The 22,091-nt window shown below is 35.5% G+C and overlaps 1 protein-coding gene across 4 annotated transcripts in view; it reads left to right on the plus strand.

Moving 5' to 3' along the window:
- The first annotated feature begins 2,711 nt into the window (after positions 1-2,711).
- The window catches only part of LOC127861298 (transient receptor potential cation channel subfamily M member-like 2), a 139,255-nt gene continuing 119,875 nt past the window's right edge, over positions 2,712-22,091 (plus strand). For all 4 annotated transcript variants that reach the window (XR_008040157.1, XM_052399746.1, XM_052399747.1 and 1 more), the window contains exons 1-4: positions 2,712-2,871; positions 7,364-7,478; positions 16,329-16,468; positions 16,884-16,954. Coding sequence is in view for 3 of the 4 variants with exons in the window: in XM_052399746.1 (XP_052255706.1) it covers positions 16,370-16,468; positions 16,884-16,954 (170 nt within the window). In the remaining variant the exon portion in view is untranslated. The remainder of the gene's footprint in view (positions 2,872-7,363; positions 7,479-16,328; positions 16,469-16,883; positions 16,955-22,091) is intronic.

Genomic DNA, 22,091 nt, shown 5'->3' on the forward strand with positions numbered 1-22,091 from the left:
AGTTAACGCTATGAATAAGAAATAAGAGTGATAAATATCTGAAGGTTTAACTAATTGATGATGTTGGCTGTGTTGGTGCAATGAATATGATATCAAACAGCAACAGCTACTCATGACAGTATGTATTGGGTTGTAAGGACAATCGACTGGTTCGACTGATAAATGTGTTGTTCTCGTCCGAGTCCAATTAGTTATTCATGTTAAATAATTGGGTTCTTGTTTAGCAGAACAGTTTAGTAGGCTGCGATGTAAACTATCATAATCATAAACGGAATCGTCATATATCTAAATTGTTTTTACAGTTCGCTGATATTGAGCACTATTTAATCTGACGAAATCACATAATATTTTAATTTCTAGTCTGGAAAAACAGCCGATGTTAGCAATGGAATGGCTCGATCTTGTCCACGAACATCTACTAAAGGAAATGTATTTGGAAATGTTAAAACATGTTGACCTTTATTTCGAACCGTCTTCGTCTATAAATCGAAAAGTGCTTGCATTTTAAGATGCTGTAAATAAGAAGCTAAACATAGTCACATATAGACGCGCTCAGAATTTTTCTGCATTAAAAGAGACCTTTGGTATGAAAGCATAGTATGGTCAAAAAATATGTTTGGCATATTTGGCATTTTAATTATTGCTGTTTGACAAAAATGCAATGTTTTAATTTGGCTTCGAGGTTCATGGTGTAGAAAGCAGTTTATGTATAGTGACAACCGCCAATTTAACATACAAATATGCATAGACTAGGTTTGAATTATTGCCATCTAGGTATAAAAGAACCTATTTGCTAAGCCTATATTATCAACTAGCGCACTAAATTAATCTAAATTCACAACAATCTACTGTGTGATTAAACATGTTCCCACTAAAATGTCTGCTATTTCTCAATCAAATGTGATTTTGAAATCGTTGAAATTCATGTTCTGAATAATAGTGAAATAAAAGTTGTGTCACTGCTATATTAGGTGCTTTGATTGATGTTGCAAAAATTAAATGATCCGTACGTGTGTATGCCTTTTTAACAACTGTTCAGCCAAGTTACGGCTTCTAAATGAGAATCTCTGCGCTTGTGTATTATGTATCGGCGGCATTAGTTTGGCAATACTAAATTAATACTTACATTTTTCCACTTGTATACCTATTAATTAGAATTCGACAGAAAACTCTTTAAAATTTAAAATTTATTGTGAACGTGTGTCTGCATTATCAATATGGTGGCTTTAAGGTGTCTGTTTAAGATGTGCGATTTATGCAAGAAATTGGTTCACCTAGACATCATTTTCGCAAGTGGGAAGATCGTGCATTTAACGTAGGCTTAAAGCACGGTTCCCTTGGGACGGGGTTGTGATGCACGGACGACGGATTCACTAAGAACAGGCGATAATATCAGTTGAGTCCGAAGAGGCGAATCTGCGATCAATGCAAATCACATTATAGCCGTTCGTCCGAAGCTAGTTTTGTTACATGAAGAACTTACTTACGTAGACTTTCTAGTCTACGCTGTTTTTATAATTATTTGTTTTTTCGTAAAACTTATAGTAGTTTCATTTTAAGTAATGATCATGACTATGCTGGATAAAGCGTTGTTATAATTTTATATTTATTGTCCCCTACCGGTTTCACCGAATGGGGCCTTATGGTTTGCGCTCTGTGTGTCTGTCTGTCTGTCTGTCTGTCTGTCTGTCTGTCTGTCTGTCTGTCTGTCTGTCTGTCTGTCTGTCTGTCTGTCTGTCTGTCTGTCTGTCTGTCTGTCTGTCTGTCTGTCTGTCTGTCTGTCTGTCTGTCTGTCTGTCTGTCTGTCTGTCTGTCTGTCTGTCTGTCTGTCTGTCTGTCTGTCTGTCTGTCTGTCTGTCTGTCTGTCTGTCTGTCTGTCTGTCTGTCTGTCTGTCTGTCTGTCTGTCTGTCTGTCTGTCTGTCTGTCTGTCTGTCTGTCTGTCTGTCTGTCTGTCTGTCTGTCTGTCTGTCTGTCTGTCTGTCTGTCTGTCTGTCTGTCTGTCTGTCTGTCTGTCTGTCTGTCTGTCTGTCTGTCTGTCTGTCTGTCTGTCTGTCTGTCTGTCTGTCTGTCTGTCTGTCTGTCTGTCTGTCTGTCTGTCTGTCTGTCTGTCTGTCTGTCTGTCTGTCTGTCTGTCTGTCTGTCTGTCTGACTGTCTGTCTGTCTGTCTGTCTGTCTGTCTGTCTGTATGTCTGCCTGTCTGTCTGTCTGTCTTTCTGTTGGTGAGTCTGTCTGTCACACTTTTCTGGATCCTGCGATAACTTTAAGTTCTTACTATTTGTTCATGAAACTTTAAACTTGGATAGATGGCAATATGGACATTATGCACGTCATTTCATTTTGTTCCTACGTCAAATATTCTGGTTGCTATGGCAACAAAGAGACTAGACACACTGCTAAAATGGGGTTTTTCTATATCCTGCGATACCTTTAAAAGTTCTTATTATTTTTTCATGAAACTTGCAACATGGATATATGACAATATAAACATTATGCACGTCATTTCATTTCATTCCTACGTCAAAAATTGTGGTTGCTATGGCCAATAAAAAATAATAATCTGAAAATGGTGGAATTTCTGACAATGGTGGAGCCGGTAGGGGACCATATTGCTTGACAATAGCCTTGTTTTCACTGCCATTGTGGCAATGATTTGTCAAAGTTTAATTTTAGGTCGTCACCTTTGATTTATGTCATAAAGAATTTCAAAAGTTCTATAAACTTTCTTATTGAGGTGGACGTTTAACCCAGCTTCATTGACGAACGTTGATGCTCAAAGTGACGGTAGCACCGCAACTAACGCAGTTAATGATAGCTTTGCTGTCGGCGACTTGGTGCAGATCCGCATTGTTTGGAGGGACTCTTTAGAGCCGGTGAGTTTACATTTTTAGCAGACATAAAAATAAAGAACACTTCTCAACCACATTTCTTAAATATATTACATGTTTTAGTCATGTGCACAACAGTAACAGTTTAAAAAAAATAAATAGCTTGATTTGTAAATGTAATGTTCCTTTGCTTGAGGGCGATAGCATCGAGCGACAAATCGTTCTTTATAACCAATACCAAGCAAACTTCCGTAACACATTTCGATTTTACCACTTCACGTTTGAACCAGCGCTATGAATTCTGCTCACAATATGTATGCTTATGATATCTCAGCTAAGTTCGAAAATGTGTCAGGTCCGTAAGAAAACTTGTTACCAGAAGGCCGCACAGATGAGCATATATTTCAAAATTTAGAACTTGTGCACACTATAAAAATTACATCGTTTTTAAATCGTCGCTCAACTTGATCAGAACATGTTATCTAATTATGTCAGGTCCGTTGAACATTTGGCCGCCCTGAGGTAGGTATGGAACATTCCTTTATATTGCTTTAGTGAACTAGTGTGAACATTCTTAAGTCACGATGTTTTTCTCATTACATGATAAATATTTCATACCATAAATAACGGATAACTAAATAAAACAACAACAGTTACGTTTTGTTCGGATTTCATAAAATTATTTAGTAATGTTATTTTTCCACCTTTATTTTGAAAATCAAGGTACACGTCGAATATCTTTTTTTAAGTTATTCCTGTTTAACTTACAACTAATCTTCCTCATCGCATCGAAACACTGTGTTTTACAAGTGTTTCAACTGCGTTTAAATATGATTCCAGTTCTGTGATAAAAACGTCGCTGTTAGATAGTGGGAGAGGTTTCCTGGGACATGTGTATCTATAGTGAAACCTGCTCAGAAACATTAAGTTGTTTTGGGGTGTCAGGATAGAGTCTTCAGGGCTTTAGCCCTCGTATAATATACAATTTGAGTACACGAACATTCGTACGCATCTGAAGACTATAAGGTGATTTTAAGAAAATGCAAGTTTTGGTTTTACCGAATGAAGCACAATAATGACTCTTTGTCAATGTTTTCCAATATTAATAGATAAAACGTCATCAATGATGTACTTGTTTTAGTAAATGGTGAAATTACGATACTTTTTTTTCGTTTAATACTAAGTAAAGCAACCCGAACATCATTATTTATGTTTTTATACTTTGTTTTAGCGTGGATACTACTTTAACTAATATTTAGGTGCTAATGTTTATGTGGATCGCGCATTGTTAGATTGATACAATATATGTATGTTTGGAATCGATACGTATTAATAGGATTTAGGTAACTGCGCTTTCGGATTATTTGAAAATTTTGCAAACATGACGTCTGTTCATATCGATAATAATAATAGGGTTCGAACATTGAACAATCCTTGAACAGTGGTTTAACACTCACTGTTTTACAACCACACATCCTCATAAGGCGGCGCTTGCATTATTTTGCCAAAATAAAAACAAATGCCTGTACTCCGAATCAAAATAATAAAAGCGAGTTATCAAAACACAATCTTGAAATATTTTTTTTCACCACGCAGTTATTCCCGACACTTCATCATTAATATTTTTTTTAACAAATTAAGTTATACATTTCACAACTCCAAAAACATAGATGCGTACATACAGTTATGTACTAATTTGAACTGAAACAAAGCTCTTTTCCAGGTCCATAAAACGATGTGTATGTTAGACCATTTTGTTTCCATCATTTCATGTTGGCAGCATTTGATTAACATATGTATATGAATGACGAATATTCTATTAAATTAACTAGCGTTCATTATATCGTACAGTGAATCAAATATTGTTTAGTTCAATACTATTATAACAAATAATTAAACGTCAAAACTGACACCTTTACACGTATTTGTTGCCGAACAAAAAGTGTGTATATGTAACGCATGAAGTGTTTTTTTCAAAAACGTTAAATCTGTCACTTTCACTTCGCAGCAACACAATATATAAAATAAAACGTTTGCAGAACATATACTGCAAAGGTCCAGTCTGGCAATGAGATGAACAACAATACTTACCCACAAACAAAGGTATGAGTTCAACAAATATCGGTCACTTAAGGTATATTCATTATGAACACTAGGAACTATTTTTTCTCGGTATATCTTATGACTAAGTCGATTCTTCCTTATTTACAGTCTGGCATAATGTACATATTTGAAAGGTTTGTTGTTATTTTTAGAATTAAACCAACGTTTCATGTCGCCCTTCACGTAATATGTCAAAATTACGTCCAATAATCAAACTTAGGCCTTTGGCGCTTTATGCCACACGTGGAGCGCTTGATGGCGCGTCGAATAGCTCTTTCGCGAAAGTGACATGTTAACAGATTTTCGTATTTTGAAGATATATTAATATTTTTCAACGAAAATACGAGTGAAATAATATACAATATTTGCCATTAACGGGTGTTAGAACCCCAGAATTCTAGAAGCAAAACTGTACACTTATCACTTCACCATGGAGGCGTTGAAATTTGTTTTTATAACGATGTAATATAATAGTGCTAAATCGAGGATAACACGAACTTTACATATTATTGTCGAGTTACCCAAATTCGTTAGATACACAATTTCATGACGTCACGGGTTTTCGTGTATAAAGTGAACATCAATCTTTACGGCGAAGCCCTATAGCGATTTGTTTACGTATTGCAATTCGCCATGCATCGTAACGATTGTTTGCAGAAATGCGCGTAAAATAGGTTAAATAACCGTGGTTGTATTTTTGCACAAGCAAAATAGCCACTATTGCCAACGCCCTGTATTCAAAATAAGTTGTTGTTCAATACCCAGCAATGACAGCTGTAACCTAATTACCCGTCAGCAAGCCTAAGACTTGGTTGTTGTGATCGAATGACGACGCTCTTTTAAACAAAACCACGGTAAAAAATAGTAGGATTAAAAACAATATGAAATTTTAAGGATTTGTACATTAGTAAACGTTTACATAAATTGGACATTTTACAAGTCCACTGCTATGTGCAAAGCATTGTGATATTGTTCTATAAATCAGTCAAATTCAGACTTAACTCCAAAATATGTAATCCAACTATTTCAGTACACTACGCATATTAACCAATCTAAAACAATCTAAAAAATCTTTAAACAGACAGAAACTGTTCCGAACCGGTTTTAATTTGTTCCTGATTTGCCTTGTCTCGAGTGGGAGAACTTTTCTAAGGAGCTTTCATCTGCTGACACAGGAAATACTCACATTCACAGCTTTGGCAATTTTGAAAACTATTGATATGTCTGGTATTAGTATAACCCGAATTGGTGTTTATAGAAACCATCAAGTAAATGATATTAGATAAACAATTAGTGTGTTGGCATCTTCGAACAGTCCTGTTCACAGTTTGTTTACAAATAATGTTATATTCAACATATTCTCACAACTATGCATTAATTTGGTTTTAGCATTCAAATACCTATTCATTAATGTTTATTTGTAGGTTTTTTTTCAGCATTTTGCAAGTCATGCAAATGAATGAGTGTTACTTATATGGCCTGTATCGTTAGTGTGTAATATTGTTTGTGTAAAATTCATTTTATTTAATTGTCAAGAATGTTAATGTTATTTTTTCAATCAATGCGAATGAAGATATTAAGTTATTTATCTTCTGTAAAGTCGTTTTCACGAACAAGCTGAGTTTGATATTTTTCCGGGTCGTCGAAAAACGAGGCCGCCAGTGGGCAGGTCAATTTTCCTAATATAGCTGGAGAAAACTATGTTTCATCTCTAGAAGTCACATGTTTATTTCAATGTTGATTGCAGTTTCACCGGGTATTGTGTTCTTATATTATGTAGGCCGAGTTTTAAAATGATTCCGGTCCGTTGAAAAACAATTCTGCCAGACAGCCTGACAGTTTTACTTATATGGCTATAGTTAGCACCATATGAGTCCCATGTATAGACCAATCTTCATAAAAAATATAATTCAGTGTTAAAACGTGGTTCCATTTCGTTGAAAAACATAGCCGCCAGGGCGCGGGGCATTTTTTTATATGGCGATTATGAAATTTTGTTTGTAGTTTAGAAGTAACATTTTTAGTAAAATCTTCATGCAAATTTGTCAGACGAGTAGTTTTCCACCGATATTTAAATTCAGTCATGTGAACTTAAAATATCTTTTTAATAAGGTCTAAATAGATAATGAGCGCTTCAACACTCTAGACATTGCACTTTTAGTCAAATCTTCATGAATCTTGGTGAGTATATTTGTTATAATAACATCTTGGTAGAGTTAACAATTGTTTAAGTCCATTGCCAAGCATTGTTATGATGAAAACCTGGGCGCGATTTTTAAAAAAAATGCCTTAGTCTATTGAAATACACAGCCACCTACAAGGGTACGGGCCGGTTGCCTTATATGGCTATATTTAAACCTACTTAACGTATTGAAGGCACAGCAAACGTAGCATAGGGTATGGATATTATTCATACAGCAATTTACTATTTCAGACCCTCGGTCGAATTGGTCTCATAGTGGAAGTGACCGAATATGGTATTCCGCTGATCAGAGTGCACGGTAGAGACTTCCTGTACATAAAGAGATCTGTTACGTTGTTGCCGAGAGGTAAGTAACAACATTTTGACGAACAGATCAAATCCATATTAACTAAAAGCATAATAGATCGAGGTTTGAGTATATTTCAGTTCTTTATAAACCAGGTGATGTGTCAAATGATTTTCGTTTTCATGTAAATATTATAATTCATTTCTCATTTCCGCCATACAATGGTAAACTTCTGCTCTGACTGATATATATTGTTTCAGATAAGTACACATGATAACCACGTTTTGCATTAAACAAGCACGCCTGTTAATTCTTACGCCAATATTGGTTTTCCATTTGTTGACAATTTAGATAATTGTTGATCTAAATTTTCTATGCAGACATTTGTGCAGTTGGATAATTGAAGGTCAATCAAATAAGACGCGGTTGACCTACACTTACGTACAATCCTAATAAAGGATATATTTAAAGAAATCTGATGTTTTTGTTAAATGTGTATTACGAACTCTATTTTGATATTTCGGCTTACGGTTTGAGGTAAACGTAGTTTGTTACTAACAGGCAATATTGATTGTGTTATTCCTATCAATAACTGAGATGATGAGTAACCACAACTTGAAGAGGTGTTTCTACACTCTCAAAAGGAAATGTACGGATCTTGTACACTTTATGAGCAATCTTTTTGCTGTTTACTTGCATTTTCGGCTAATCCGTTTGACTGTGGATTCCATCGACTAGACAATTCCTGTTGAAACTATGTTCTTGCAAATTGGGTCATACAATCATAATAATATTGACCATTATTATCACGTGTTAATGTATCGGGTATTCCGATAGTTGCAAAGTGTACTTTCAATTTTCTGATTACAGTGCTACTTTTTATGTCAGACAAGTAATCAATTACAAAGTAATTTCTGCATGCGTCTACAGTAACCAAGTAGTCTTTGCCGTGCAACGTTAACATGCCAGCCGAAATATGTTGCCACGGTCTGTCGGGTATGTCATATTGAAAAAATTGTTCATTTGCATTAGACGGTATGTATTTCTGACAAAGACTCCACTGTAACACCTAGTGATCTCTTTCGTCATCCCAGGCCAAAACAGCGCGCCCTTGGCTCTTTAAACTGTATACACCCGTGTTGCTTGTGTGTACTGACTGTACAGTGGGGTTAGCGATTTTGTTCCGGGATTAATCTCTTTATAATCCCTAAAGAATAACCCTAATTCAGCCGATTTTTAAGGATTTATCCGTTTTCACCCCGTTTCATCCGAATTCATCTGTATTCAACCTTTTCCAGCGGTGTTTAGGGATAAATTGCCATGAATTAAGCTCTTTTAGGGATGAATTCATCGCAAGGGATGAATTCGTCCCTTCAAGAGCTGAATTCATCGCAATTCAGCGCAAGGGATGAATTCATCTCTTCAAGGGATTAATTAATCTCTACGCATGCGCAGTCGATGGCAGCGGGGAATACGGATGAAAAGGCGGAGTTAATCACTGCCGTAAACGAGTAGGCGGGGCGTAGACAACTATTTTTAGATTAGGATTTGATTTGGTCGGTTTTATGCATGACACAATTTATTTATTGTCTACCAGTGCACATTAAGGTCGCATTGGCCATCGTGCACTGGTATATTTTTATCAAAATTATTTCTTTGGTGAACACCCGGCAGCTGAGGTGTGTATTTGACCAACTTTTACTCAAAATTAAATATTTTCCCCTGACATGGCAGTAAAACACACACGCAAAATATAATTGATAAGCTGCATACAGCATATTGTTTCATAGCCTAAAATGCACGTCATTTGTAAACTCAACAAATAATTTGTTTGTAGTAACACGGAAGAATCGAACATGAAACTCTGTGTGTTTTTAACACGGTACAAGTTGGATTATACGTAATATTTGCCGTGCTGCAACAAAGATTCGTGTCATTCCGGCAACCGATATTTCAGTCAAGTGATAAGGATGACGCATCTTACCGTTATAATTTTATCTACACATTTGCCGGCATGAGGTGTCACAGTCACACCAGTAAACGCTTAATCAAAATGGGGACATAAACCTTGAAGAGAATGCGTGTGCGCCTCTATCGCAGATTTGAATTCAAACTGTTTATTGACTTTCAAATAATATGTGTCCGCCATAAGTGAAAGCAGAGTGTGTTTTCTATTTATAGTTAAATCTAAAATTTATATTTTTTATGTAAAATGTAATTAAGAAATAGATCAGTTTAGGAATATATAGAACATCGCCGGGACAGTTAAACATCAATAAATCATTTTTTTGTTCAACCTTTAGTTTTTTATATTAATTTCAAATTGATAATTGATTAAGAAACATAATTACAATTTCAGTTTATGGCAAAGGCAGATATGAACTGTTCAATAAAAAGTGTTCCACGGCCTGACATTTTTAAAGTTTATCTCAATTTAAATGAAGAAGTTCAGCAGATATTTAGTAGAGAAACCTGTACCGCTCTCTTTGTGATTGCGACTTACAAAGAATGTACAACATAATTATTCGCATAAATGCATTGGTATCAACGAGCATTGTATAATATTATCAAGCAAACCACATTACATTGAAGATTGATTATTTTTGCCTAAAATTAAAGTTCATTTATTTTCATTTGGAAGTCATGCTATGCAGCTTAAAGTACATATGTATGCATAACGTTATTTATATTAAGCATAATAAAACACTAGGTATTTGCCATGATCCATAAGAGACAAATATATACGAGGAGTAAGAGCGTAATCGTGCGCAGAAAGACTTGCTCGTACATGTATATAATTGAACATCTTATTGCTTTCTTTCGAAATAAGTTCAGTTCTCCGAACTTATATGCAATACGCCTGGTGTTTTTGATGATGCTGCGAAGCAGCTCGTCTAAGTTATCATACCATGAAAAAAATTCAAAATGGCGACCTATGTAAAAGACCGAGCCAGTCCGATTGAGATAGCTCGATTTTTCTTATCGGCATACCTCGCTGATTATCATTGATAAAGGTATAGGAAGCTGAACTATAAATAGGACAGCATATTCTGGGAAAAAAATTAATAATAGTTTGAAAACGTTAATTTTAAATAAGTTATATTCAATCCATTATATGTTTATATATCAATGAAACGACTATGCATTGTCTGTATTGTATTTGACATTTGTTGTGATTCGGTAAATACATCGCGAATTAAAACGTGTATAATTAACTTTCAACACGATCATAAGTGTAAAGAAAACGAATTATTTCGAACCTGCCATTTGTAAACGTTGTAGCGACTTTGGTATATAAACAGCATTATAGCCGTAATACATCTGTGAAACTCGCTCTTATGCGTGCTTTCTCATTTTGCATATTTAATAAACGTTTCAAACAGAAATTACAGAGCTACATCAGTGCACATACAATGTTTGATAATGCATTCGTGTGTTGGATATTGTTTGCTGTTTTAAACATCTATTAGGTCATATCGCGGAGATTTAGTTAACCTTAACATGTGCTCATGGGCGAACTCACGTATTCAAGTGCTCTTACGGCACGGATCCGGCTATGAGCTCATACCTACTTTCGGGAATCATCATGAAAGTATTGCCGTTTTTAACGAACAAACATGTCTAAGCTTATTGAATTTGAGAAAAAAGCAATAATCAAAAAAGAGAAAAATACATGTTCATACACATGGGCATGTGAAATCACGTCCGTACACATAACATCATTAACTTAGGAAAGGAAACGACGAAATATAAAGTTTGGAATATTTTACATGTGAAATTAAATAGCATGTCAAGTTTTGAATTTATATGTTATAACCCACAAACGTTTTACTGCAACAGAACGTTTTTTTAAGATAAGAAGTACAGAAAATACAGGTCGAAAACCTTTTTAAAGATTTGATCGAGAATGTTACCCGCCTCCCAGTTTTGCTGAATGGATCAATTTCCCCACGGGTACTACTTTCCCGTACCCCATTTTTTTTCGTACCCTACATTTTTCGTACCCAAATATTTGCTCATACCCCAATTTTTTTTGTAGCCAATTTATTTTTCCTACCCATTTTTTTAACCAAATCTTTTTTCGTACCCAATTTTTTTGGTACATTTTTTGTACCCAAAATTTTCGTACCAATTTTTTTTCCTACCCAATATGTCGTACCCATATACACAATTGTTGTAATGAAGATAAACTTAAATAGATACTTTTATATCAATCCTCTTCAAACGCATCGTCACACCAGTACTGTCAGTACTTCGATTTTATATGCGGATTAATGCTCCGTTTTAGATTCAAAATTAATGAACGCCTCAATATTTTCAATAGTTAACACCGGGTTAACAATGTTAAGCGACATTGTTTCATACATATTTGATTTAAATATTATAGAGCTGAACACAAAAATGCATTATGCCCTGTTTTCCCGGCACATGCGCTGGACATACACCTTTAAAGGGGCCGTCCAACAGATAAAGCGTCGTATCGAAGCGAAACGATAATTTGAGAAACTACAAGGATTGCTTATATGGCTAAAAAATATTTTTGCTCTCAACATGAGCGTGGATAGTCTAGTGGTCTAGGTGGGAGGCTTTTTACTCCAGGAATCCAGAGGTCAGTGGTTCGAGCCTTGTTGAGGGTTACTTTTTTCCCCTTTTTAAAATTGTATTCTTGTTGGGTTTTTTTACTGGAGATTTTTAGTTCAAATGTTTAAATTTATCAATATAAAGCATTTAAAGCATTTAATGGCGAGCTTCAATACATGCCAAAATCTGTTGGACGGCCCCTTTAAACAACGCTATACCAATTCCAGTACTTGTGCACTTTATCGATTGTACACAATGACGGCTGAAATCCGTGCGTGGGAATTTTTCTGGTTACCAAGGGCGACGTCAATGTTTATGAAGCCTTTCATTCGTAAATGTAGATATCTCGAGATTCATCAACTGAGCGGTGCCATTGAGGTGGATCTCCGTTGAACAAAAAACACATACGGGCGTCGGAAGAATTGTGTTTTTATGCATTTATATGTCGAAGTCCTGTCAAATACAAGCAATCATTCCTAATTTGTATTTGGGTTGTTATTTCTACGATAAAGATAATAATGTTGATAGGTTGATGATGATCTAGTTGATAAAGATGAGGAGAATTTAATAGTATTTTGACAATAAGTAAATTGTCACAAGTAACGATATTTAACAATTTGTTTACACCAATTGTGTGCAGTAAAAAGATGTGATGATGATCAAAGATTTATAAATAAACAAAGATTAGTGTTATTGGGTTTTCACGCGCGGCGACGAGATTTCAATCATCTTATCGTGATAATCTTATCAACAGATGCGTAGACATGTGGTGTCACAGACATAAACACACTTAATCCACATTGGGGACATGGTCTCTATTGAAGAGAAGTGTATCCAAAATGTTTATTGTCTTGCTAATATTATTTGTAGTTAATAAAATAAACTAAAATCAATATTTTGTTTTAATGTCTTACAGTATATTATAAAATTAACACTGTATTTGGAAAATTAAATAAAGAAATACATCAGTTAAGGAAATAGAGAGAACATCACCAGAACAGTTTAATATAAATTAGTTTATTTTCGGCCATAGCTTTTTATATTACCTCAAAATGTTCATACATAAAATGTTAATTTAGAAATAGTAAAGTTTTAGGCAAAGGCGGATATGTACTTTTCAATAAGAAAAACATGCATCGGTAATGAAAATCTCCGAGACTGTTCACGTTAAAATAAAAAAAAATTAGTCTTGTACATTTTATATTACCTTTAAAATAATATGTTCATCAGAAGTATTTATATGCTTTTAAATAGTCTAACTCGGCCGATAATCTCTCAAAGTATTGTTATGTAATACCCGCGAACATATTAAAGTTAAAGTTAAAGACTCTAGATTTTGAGATCTTTTTTATACTTATTCTTAGTTCATTATTTCCAGAAAGAAATAATTAAGTTTACGACAATTGAAAGGTGTTCTTGTAAAAGAGCTAACTCGGTCTAAAATACCGTTATTACGTTTCATTACTTACTATTGGTTCAGATGTTTTCAAATTTATTATGTTTTATTTTAAAATCACGTTTAATTTATCATCGCTGCTATTAATAGCAAAACTTTTTCATATTTAAAATGTTTTCAGTTCTATTGTGCGAAGTAATGACTTGTTGTGCATAAGAATTAAGCGAGCAGACACGCTGCAGTAGCGAATGATAACGCCAGATAACAGAGTGAGACTAGCGGCTCCTCACGTGATATTGATATTGTTTTCGTTGCGCGAATTCCAGATACTTTCTATTGGTCCGAATGGTCTTTATTTATAGATCGTTGCTTTAATACATTAAAGTACTGCGCATGCCTAGGGCTGAAATGGCGGAGTTATTATCGCGATTTACAGCTCGCGATAATAACTCCGCCTTTTCAGCCTTACGCATGCGCAGTACTAGCAAAAGCTCACATTCTTAACTCCGCCTTTTAACCCGTACGCATGCACAGGGGGCTAGCATCCCTTTTCAACCCTAACAATCCCTAATAATCCGTTTTCAACCCTAAAAATTTCCAGAAGGGATTGTTAGAGATTAATTCCTAAAAGAAACCGAATTGTTAGAGATGAATCCCCTAAAATATTCATCTCTAAGCAACCCCTTATTTGCGGAACAAAATCCCTAACCCCACTGTATCATGTCAGGACGTCATGTCCTTGAAAATTGGATAGTCTGACCTCTGAAATCTAAGCCATCTGAATATGAGAGTTCATATTTATGAGTCCAATACTCAAGTATCTGTTTCGGACAGTATGTCCGATAAATAGTCTATGAGTCGTATGGTCTGTATCAGAGTTGGCATTTAACTGTCATTCGTATAAGAGTCTCTTCTAATTCCGAGACGACGGTCTCTCACGTAAGATGTTATAACTGTATGTACGTGCACGTCAAGACCTTCAAAGATAAAGTCGTTGTCATTCATAGGGTTTCTTGAAAGTAAGTCCGATCGGAACTCTTTTTCCTCTCACGTGACATTCATCCCGGTCATACATTTGAAGCTGTAGAATCATCCTCTGCTGGCGTGGTTGGTCTGCTGAGCGGGGCTTTTTCACCTATAGAGGCTTGTGGTCACTGGTTACGGTCACGTGTCGTCCGTTAAGCTACTGGTGGAAACGTTTGCAACCATACAGTATTGCGAACATTTCACGTTCTATGTTTGCCTAACCAGATTATGTCGGCGTAAATGTCTTTGAGGGATATGCCACTGGTAGTCCGTCTTGTTTAATTACCGTGCCAACGCCCTGTTAAGAAGCGTCGCATTTTAGATTAACGGGCTCTTTGTCATCAATATACGACAAAACCGGACTTTGCGCTACTACCGTATACTTTTATTTAAATAAATTGTTTTCGCGTTGTCCCATAAACATACATGTCATTTTAAGCATCGGAGCAGTGGTTTTCGCTAAATTGGGAGAAAACATTTGCAGGTAGTAAATCATGCCAAGAAAGGGTTCTAGTTCGAAACCTGCAAATTGTATATGACCGTGACCTTTGACGGATCAGGTTTCAGTTCAGTGGAGGTAATCAAGCACCCGACGAATAGTACCTCGTTTACTCCAATTACACATTTACACTCCCTTTACTCTCTGCCCTTTTCAACATGGCACAGAGGTGTTAGAATCGTGTCCTTGTCTATTCGTCAATGTAATAATATGTCATCAACAATTTAGGTCACGCCAATCAGTCTCTTAAATATTGTATTCATCTTCTGTTGAAATATGTTTGATTTGGCTGGTATTCCAAATGGCAGGTTTAGTCACCGATATCGCCCTCACTATGTGCTAACTGTCTTGACACTCCAATATGCATGCGTAATGTCAAGAAGCGAAAAATGCGTAGGATTCGAAAGTCGGGCCTTCACGACATCCAATGTAGGCATACGACAGTGCGTTCGTCTTATGGCATCGTTCAATGTTTTGGGGTCTAGACAAATCCGCAGTTTGTTAGTCTTGGGTTTTTAAACTATTATAAGTGAATTAACACAGTCAGTCGGTTTTCAGACTTTTCCTTTAATCTCATTATACTCCATACGCAGGAGAATGGCTTTTAACCAGCTGCGTACTGCTTCTGGTAAACGTCTCGTTGCATTGAATATAGGTACTGACTCCTTTAAAAAGCCGAGTTGTTGGTAACCGAGATGCGGGTCTACTTCGTCTTTCATTTGGTTCAACCGAATGCGATAAACAACTTTCATGGGATGGACAACAGCGTGATTCCTCGGTAGTTGGAGCAGGAAATGATGTCGCCTTTCTTGTGAGCTTGATGAGGTTACCCTCAGTCCACTCTGTTTGAATTTCTGTTTCTTCTTATATCGAGCTGAATAAAGGGTGTAGTAGCTACACACTGGTATCCATGTCAGCCTTTAGCGCTTCTGCGGATGTGCTGGCAGGCCTTTTTGATGTGCCGTTCTTCAATTGCTAGATGGCGCTGCCGATCTCTTCCTTAGTGTGAGTGCAGCACTTGATTGGCAGATCGCGTGTAGCTGGTGGAATCTCCGATGGGTTTATTGTATGATGTTTTAATGGTATCGAAGAAATATTCCAACTACAAACTGCTTTTTCCGTGTGACAATCAATAAACACAGTCGTGTTTTTTGTTGTTTTTTAGTGTTTCCATTTTACAAATGGTTATATTACTTAATTTCAAACAAAACGCACATGCCACGTTGAATGGAATAACACATTGCAAATAAAAGTAACGTTTTTGTCGAAAATGTTCGCTGAGATGTATGATTTTGAAGAGATAACTAAATTGAACAAAATTATCAATGCTAGAGCTGACTGGTAATTTATTTGCGATTATATATGTAACCTGAGCATGCAATGTCTTACTACCTACGCACTTTTTCAGAGCGCTTGCTGTTCCTGTTGAGGACACACTTCGAGACTTACATGCCTTCAGATGGGCAGGACGAGCTTGTAAAAGCTGTAAGGAACGGAGAGGTCGATAATGTCTACGCGATCATCCGCCAGGCTTACCAGGATTTCAACGTAACACACATCTAAATATTTACGCATTCATTCGTGTCAATATCACTGCAGCCTCTAGGTTAAATAGCTCTAAATGTGTCGTACAAATCGGGCGATCTGTTTGCATTTACATTACAAAATTTAGTATAGGGCTAAAATAATTATTAAATTATTTGCGTTATTTTTGTCCCATGTGTTTTAGGTCAAAACGGAATTTCAAAAGTACGGCGCGTACTATGCGTGATATGTTCTTAACTAAATTGGTTTTGAATCATAATTGAAACTTCCGACTATAATGTTTGAGTTTATTGCATTGATATTTGATATTCACTTCTTTCTTACTATATGTTTTATCACAAGTAACATAAGGTCGTTCACAATTTAAATATTATGTCATATGTAAAGATATTTATATAATTTCCTTTCTTGATTTTAGGAATTTACAAGTGCGTCGCTCGGCGTAGATTGCAACTTCAACTTTTTTGTCATAGACGCCAATGGAGACAGGTACAGGCACTGATTGCTTACATTTGTATTTCAAATATGTTGGTAAAAGACTAAATGTAATGCTATTTAATATGATGACTAAACTAATTTATACTGTATAAAATCATACAACATGCGTCAATCGAGTAAGGTTGTGCAAATATTCCTACGTCTTTTCCGATGTATTATGTTCGGCAGTTATATTGCCAAGTATGTGCACTAAGAACTCGCGAATCAGCTTACCAATAGTAAGTAGGTACACTGACCGCCATGACATTGATGGGATATTTTTCAAAACAGTAAAAAGTCCAAATAATCACACACAAATTGACCGAAACGTTGAGTGAATAGATTTTTTTAAAAACAAAGAAGTTGTTTCTCTGTTTTATATAATTATTTATGTGTTTGTTATATGATTCGTAAAGGATAATTATCGATATACGTTATGAAAATTTTTTCAATAAGAACAACAAATAATCAAAGGGCTGCATGTGTTCGCTCTTTGAATGTAAGTAATGTAACAGTCACACGACATGAAGTTTGACTTTTTAACGTAGGCCAATCGAACGGCCACGAAAAAAGAAAAACAGCAATGTAATTTAATGTTTTAATGTTAATTTTAAACAGTGGTGAGATTTGGCAAAAAATTCAAGGAGCAAAATGACTATGATTTACAATCTCTCATTATTGTACACAGCATTAACACAAACTCAACTTGTGATTAAAAGATGAGCTTTGTTTCAACAAGACATACCTTTACACAACAGCTGCTTTTGTAAATTTAAACACAATTCCCCTTTCTTCGCTTTGAAGACCCACAACAGCTATTTAAGAGAAAACAAGGACCATTACTTAGCTAAAAACCAAATGACCAAAACGAAGCTCAAACTTTATCTGTAAGTAATGTAGTTCGACTCAAATACCAAACATCAGCTCAATATATGAAAGCTTTTCGTGAAAAACTTCCGGAAAAAGGTTATAATAGAGATAATTTCTAAGTACAAGCAAGATCCATAACTACGCCAAAAATAAATGGACAAGAACGACTTTCACACTTCAAATGCAGGTCATATACGTAGACTCACATACAAAAAATCAGCTCAATATATGAAAGGTTTGCGTAAAAGCCATCAAAGAAACGATTATCAAGATAAAATTTTAAAACTTCAAGTTTCATTACTTAGTTATAAATCAATGGACCGTAACAAATTTTACATTTCTTATGTAGTTTATATAAGTAGACTCACATATAAAAAAATAGCTCAATATCTGAAAGCGCTGCGTCAAAAATATCGGAAACGGTTATCAAAGATACAATTTCTAATTCCAAGGCCCATTACTTCGCCAAAAATAAATGGACTAGAACGAATTTCACTCGTCATATTAAGGTCATATAGGTAGTCTTACTTACCTAAAATCAGCTTAATATCTGAAAGCGTTGCGTAAACAACCTCCGAAAAACGGTTATTATACATACAATTTTTTTCACGCCAACGCCCAATGTACCGGAACGATTTTCACACTTCTTCTGTATGGCATGTATGTGGACTCGCATGCCTAAAATCAGCTCAGTATCTAAGAGCTTTGCATACAAAACAGAAGTTGCTACCTTTGATTATATCACTTTAACAAATATTACTTCTCTTGTCAATAATTACATTGAACCTGCCAAGTGATAAAAAAAATAGTCTCCCTTTAAAGCTTATTACGTACCATTGCAAATATTTAGATCAGTGAAAGGTCCGTGTTTTCATAAGAAATCAACGGACCGGAAATAATTCGACATATAGGTGGACTAGCATACCAAAAATCAGCTCAATATCTTAAAAAGGTTTCGCAAAAAAATCCTCAAAATAGAATGTCGGACGGACAGGCGGATAGGCTGCTATATGCCACCTTACTGGAGGCATAAACATCAGCCCAACACATGCAATCATTTCGTAAAAAAACTCCGGAAAACAATAATGATAGAGAAAATGTCAACGTCCATAACTGCGCCAAAAGTCAATGGAACCGAACAAATTTCATCTGAAGGCAATGTAAATAGACTCACATACCAAACATCAGCTCATTATCTGAAAGCGTTGTGTAAAAAGGCTCCGGAAAACGATTATTATAGTGCACATTTATAAGTTCAAGGCCGAATAACTTCGCAAAAATCAATGGGCCGGAACACGTACTTATCTGTAGGTCATGTAGTAAGACTCACATACCAAACTTCAGCTCAATATCTGAAAGCATTTACAAAACCTCCGGAAAACGGTAATTATAGTGAACATGTCTAGGTCAAAGGTCCATAAATACGCCAATAATCAACAGACCGGCACGAATTTCACATTTCATCTGTAGGGCATGTATGAAGAAATGCATTCCACAAATCAGGCCAATATCTGATAGAATTGAATGACAGACATCCGGAAACTGAAAAATATTACTTCATTTGCCAAAAATAATATGTGCATAAAAATGACATATAATAAATATTGTATAAATATCTGCCTTATTAATTCCCTTACGATCAGTCAAAGGCCCGTATCTTCGTCAAAAATCAAAGGACCAAGACAAATTTAACACTTCATTTGTAGGTCGTGTAGGTGGACTCACATACCATAAAATCAGTTCAATAAAGCGTCTTAAAGCGTTACGTACACAAAACTCCGGAAAGATATTCGACGTACAATAATCTAGTTTCGCCCTTAGGAAAAAAAGGTGAAAGCAAGTTTTAGCGTTACGATGACGACCACACAATAAGATTGTTTGCTCAGTGCATGGGTGTACCTGTCGCTCTGTGCGAGCCTTACAAAAAATGAACTACAGCAGTATTATGGTGATATTGGTGATACTGGTTTCACCTAGCATTGTATTTAATAATAACTATTTTAAGGTGGTTTGCTTGAGAATTTAATACAGAACATAACATAGAGACAGTATATTACGATTTATACATAAGTACATCGTCTTTCACTTTATTTATAATTTAATGCATTAAAGACGGCGTATGTTGCGTAAAATCCCATATGTCTGGGAAACGTACTTTTGTTCTCAACATGTAGCGGCGTTTTCTTCTTTATTCTCAATTGTACGGGTGATAAGAACGCAATAGTATAAGTTAGAGTCTTTTTTATATTTGCAGTTCTCAATTTATAACACGTTGAACATGATTTTTACAAATAAAAACAGGTATTCTATAGACAACGACAAAAATGCTTTGCACTCGCTAAAACCGAATATAAAAAACAACAACTAAATATAACAAGAAATATTTTTAAAAACGATATTCGGCTTTAATGCTGACTTTGAAATAAGGTTTGACAATTTACGTTTCTAAATAATTAAATTGAAAACACAAGTTTAACTTTAGTGTTTTTAATCACTTGTAAGTCGACTATTATACCAATGAAATGTGTATGAGTTTAGTCAAACCAAACATAACTGTTAGTAGATAAATAATTATACTACGGGAGTTCACACCATATGTGTCCTCAAATGGCATAAAATGAGTTTATTTCTTCATCATCGAAATATATCCTATGTTAATATTTGACTAACACGCAGTTTTATTTCGACACATTCAAATCACACTTCCAAAGCCGCGTCATGCGAAGCTGAGTCTTATGGCGTTTCGGCCAGTGTAGCTCAAGCACAAACTGCGCATTTGCGAAGTCAGGTCAAAGGAGATGCTGTCCGCTATTTAAACTGGTTTATGGTCTCATTATGTGTCTCCTTATCATACTGCAAGATTCGCAGGCTGGTTGGGCTATAGCTATGATGTGCGCATATGGCATTAGATCCATTTTCGTATGACGCGGCTCTTTTAAAATCTCATTGCGTATTGTGACACATTTTAGCACAATGCTTTTCGATAAAGAATAGAATTACAAATATAGAATATAGCAAACTGGAAAATTAGGATAGCCTATCCGGGCGTTCATAAACGATTTTAAGATATGCTGACCGAGTATGGAAAACATTTTTGGTTTGAAAATTAAACGATTTTCCTCTTATCATGACTTCTTGTTCGGTAGTGTTTGTTTTTTCATCTTGAAAGCAAAACAGTGTTTATCGATAGTCAATTATTTCTTCCTCTGACGATTTAGTAACCGAGTACAGACTCTGCAATTCTGCGAGATGGATTTTAACGCAAAGTTATAACTGGGCCACACTTTGTGTATATGTGTCGTTTGAACATGCATAGAACAGTCGGGAATTCTTTACGCTGAACAGTTGTGCTTCATTTAATCTGTGCACATACGCAGCGTTGTGGCAAAAGTTCAAGGGATTTCTTTCTAATCAGCCTATGAAATTTTTGAATGTATTCATTCGTGTCTGCTTGTGTTATGTATAGGTCATTTAAGGTGAACAGCTGTGTCAAACAGCTACGCCGAAAACGCGCATTAGTGTTCTACACCGATGGTAAGGTCAGAGCATTATTGACACCGTGTGAACCGCTAGGGTAACAAGTAATGCATCAATAACAGTACGGGTCAATAGAGCTATCTTTATGAGTACCTTATTCGTGACTTAAAAGTATTACTCGGAAGTTTCTTTTTTTTCTTTTTTTTTCTTAAATTATCTTATTGTATATTTTGAATTTGTATATTGTGTCAAGAAACAAAAGTTTTGTAAATGAAATTTCCTTAATGAAATAGTAGTCTTAGTGTGATGCTTACATGTATTCGATATTCCAGCAATTTGCATAACATATGATGGTGATTGCAAATGCTATTTAATATTAAGTGGTTCTCATTATACCATTTTCAGAATTTTTTTTTTGCTTTCAACACGTCTAAAAAGGGACATTTTCTCCTATTTTTGTCTAAGGTAACTCTATATCACATAAAGTATGATAAACAGTGCACATGCATCTCGACTTGTGCGTTAAGACACACTCTTTTTACATTTGAAAAGGTTGTGCTTATTTAAAACTTGCGACTTAAAAAGTTTTTACGTAACTTTGAAAAAAGAGTTGCGTCTAAGATTATGCAATGGCGAACAACTTCAGTGTCTTTAGCGCTTTTTTATTGTTTGTGTGAATGAAGCACGATAACTACGTCGTGCTTCCGACGCTGACCGAAGCCAATTTCGCGCTCGCTCGTAAATGTTCTGAAATCGTTTCGGGAAATTCACAAGGAATATATTGTATATATATATAGCATTG

Source organism: Dreissena polymorpha, chromosome 15, assembly GCF_020536995.1.
Source record: "Dreissena polymorpha isolate Duluth1 chromosome 15, UMN_Dpol_1.0, whole genome shotgun sequence".
NCBI lineage: Eukaryota > Metazoa > Mollusca > Bivalvia > Myida > Dreissenidae > Dreissena > Dreissena polymorpha.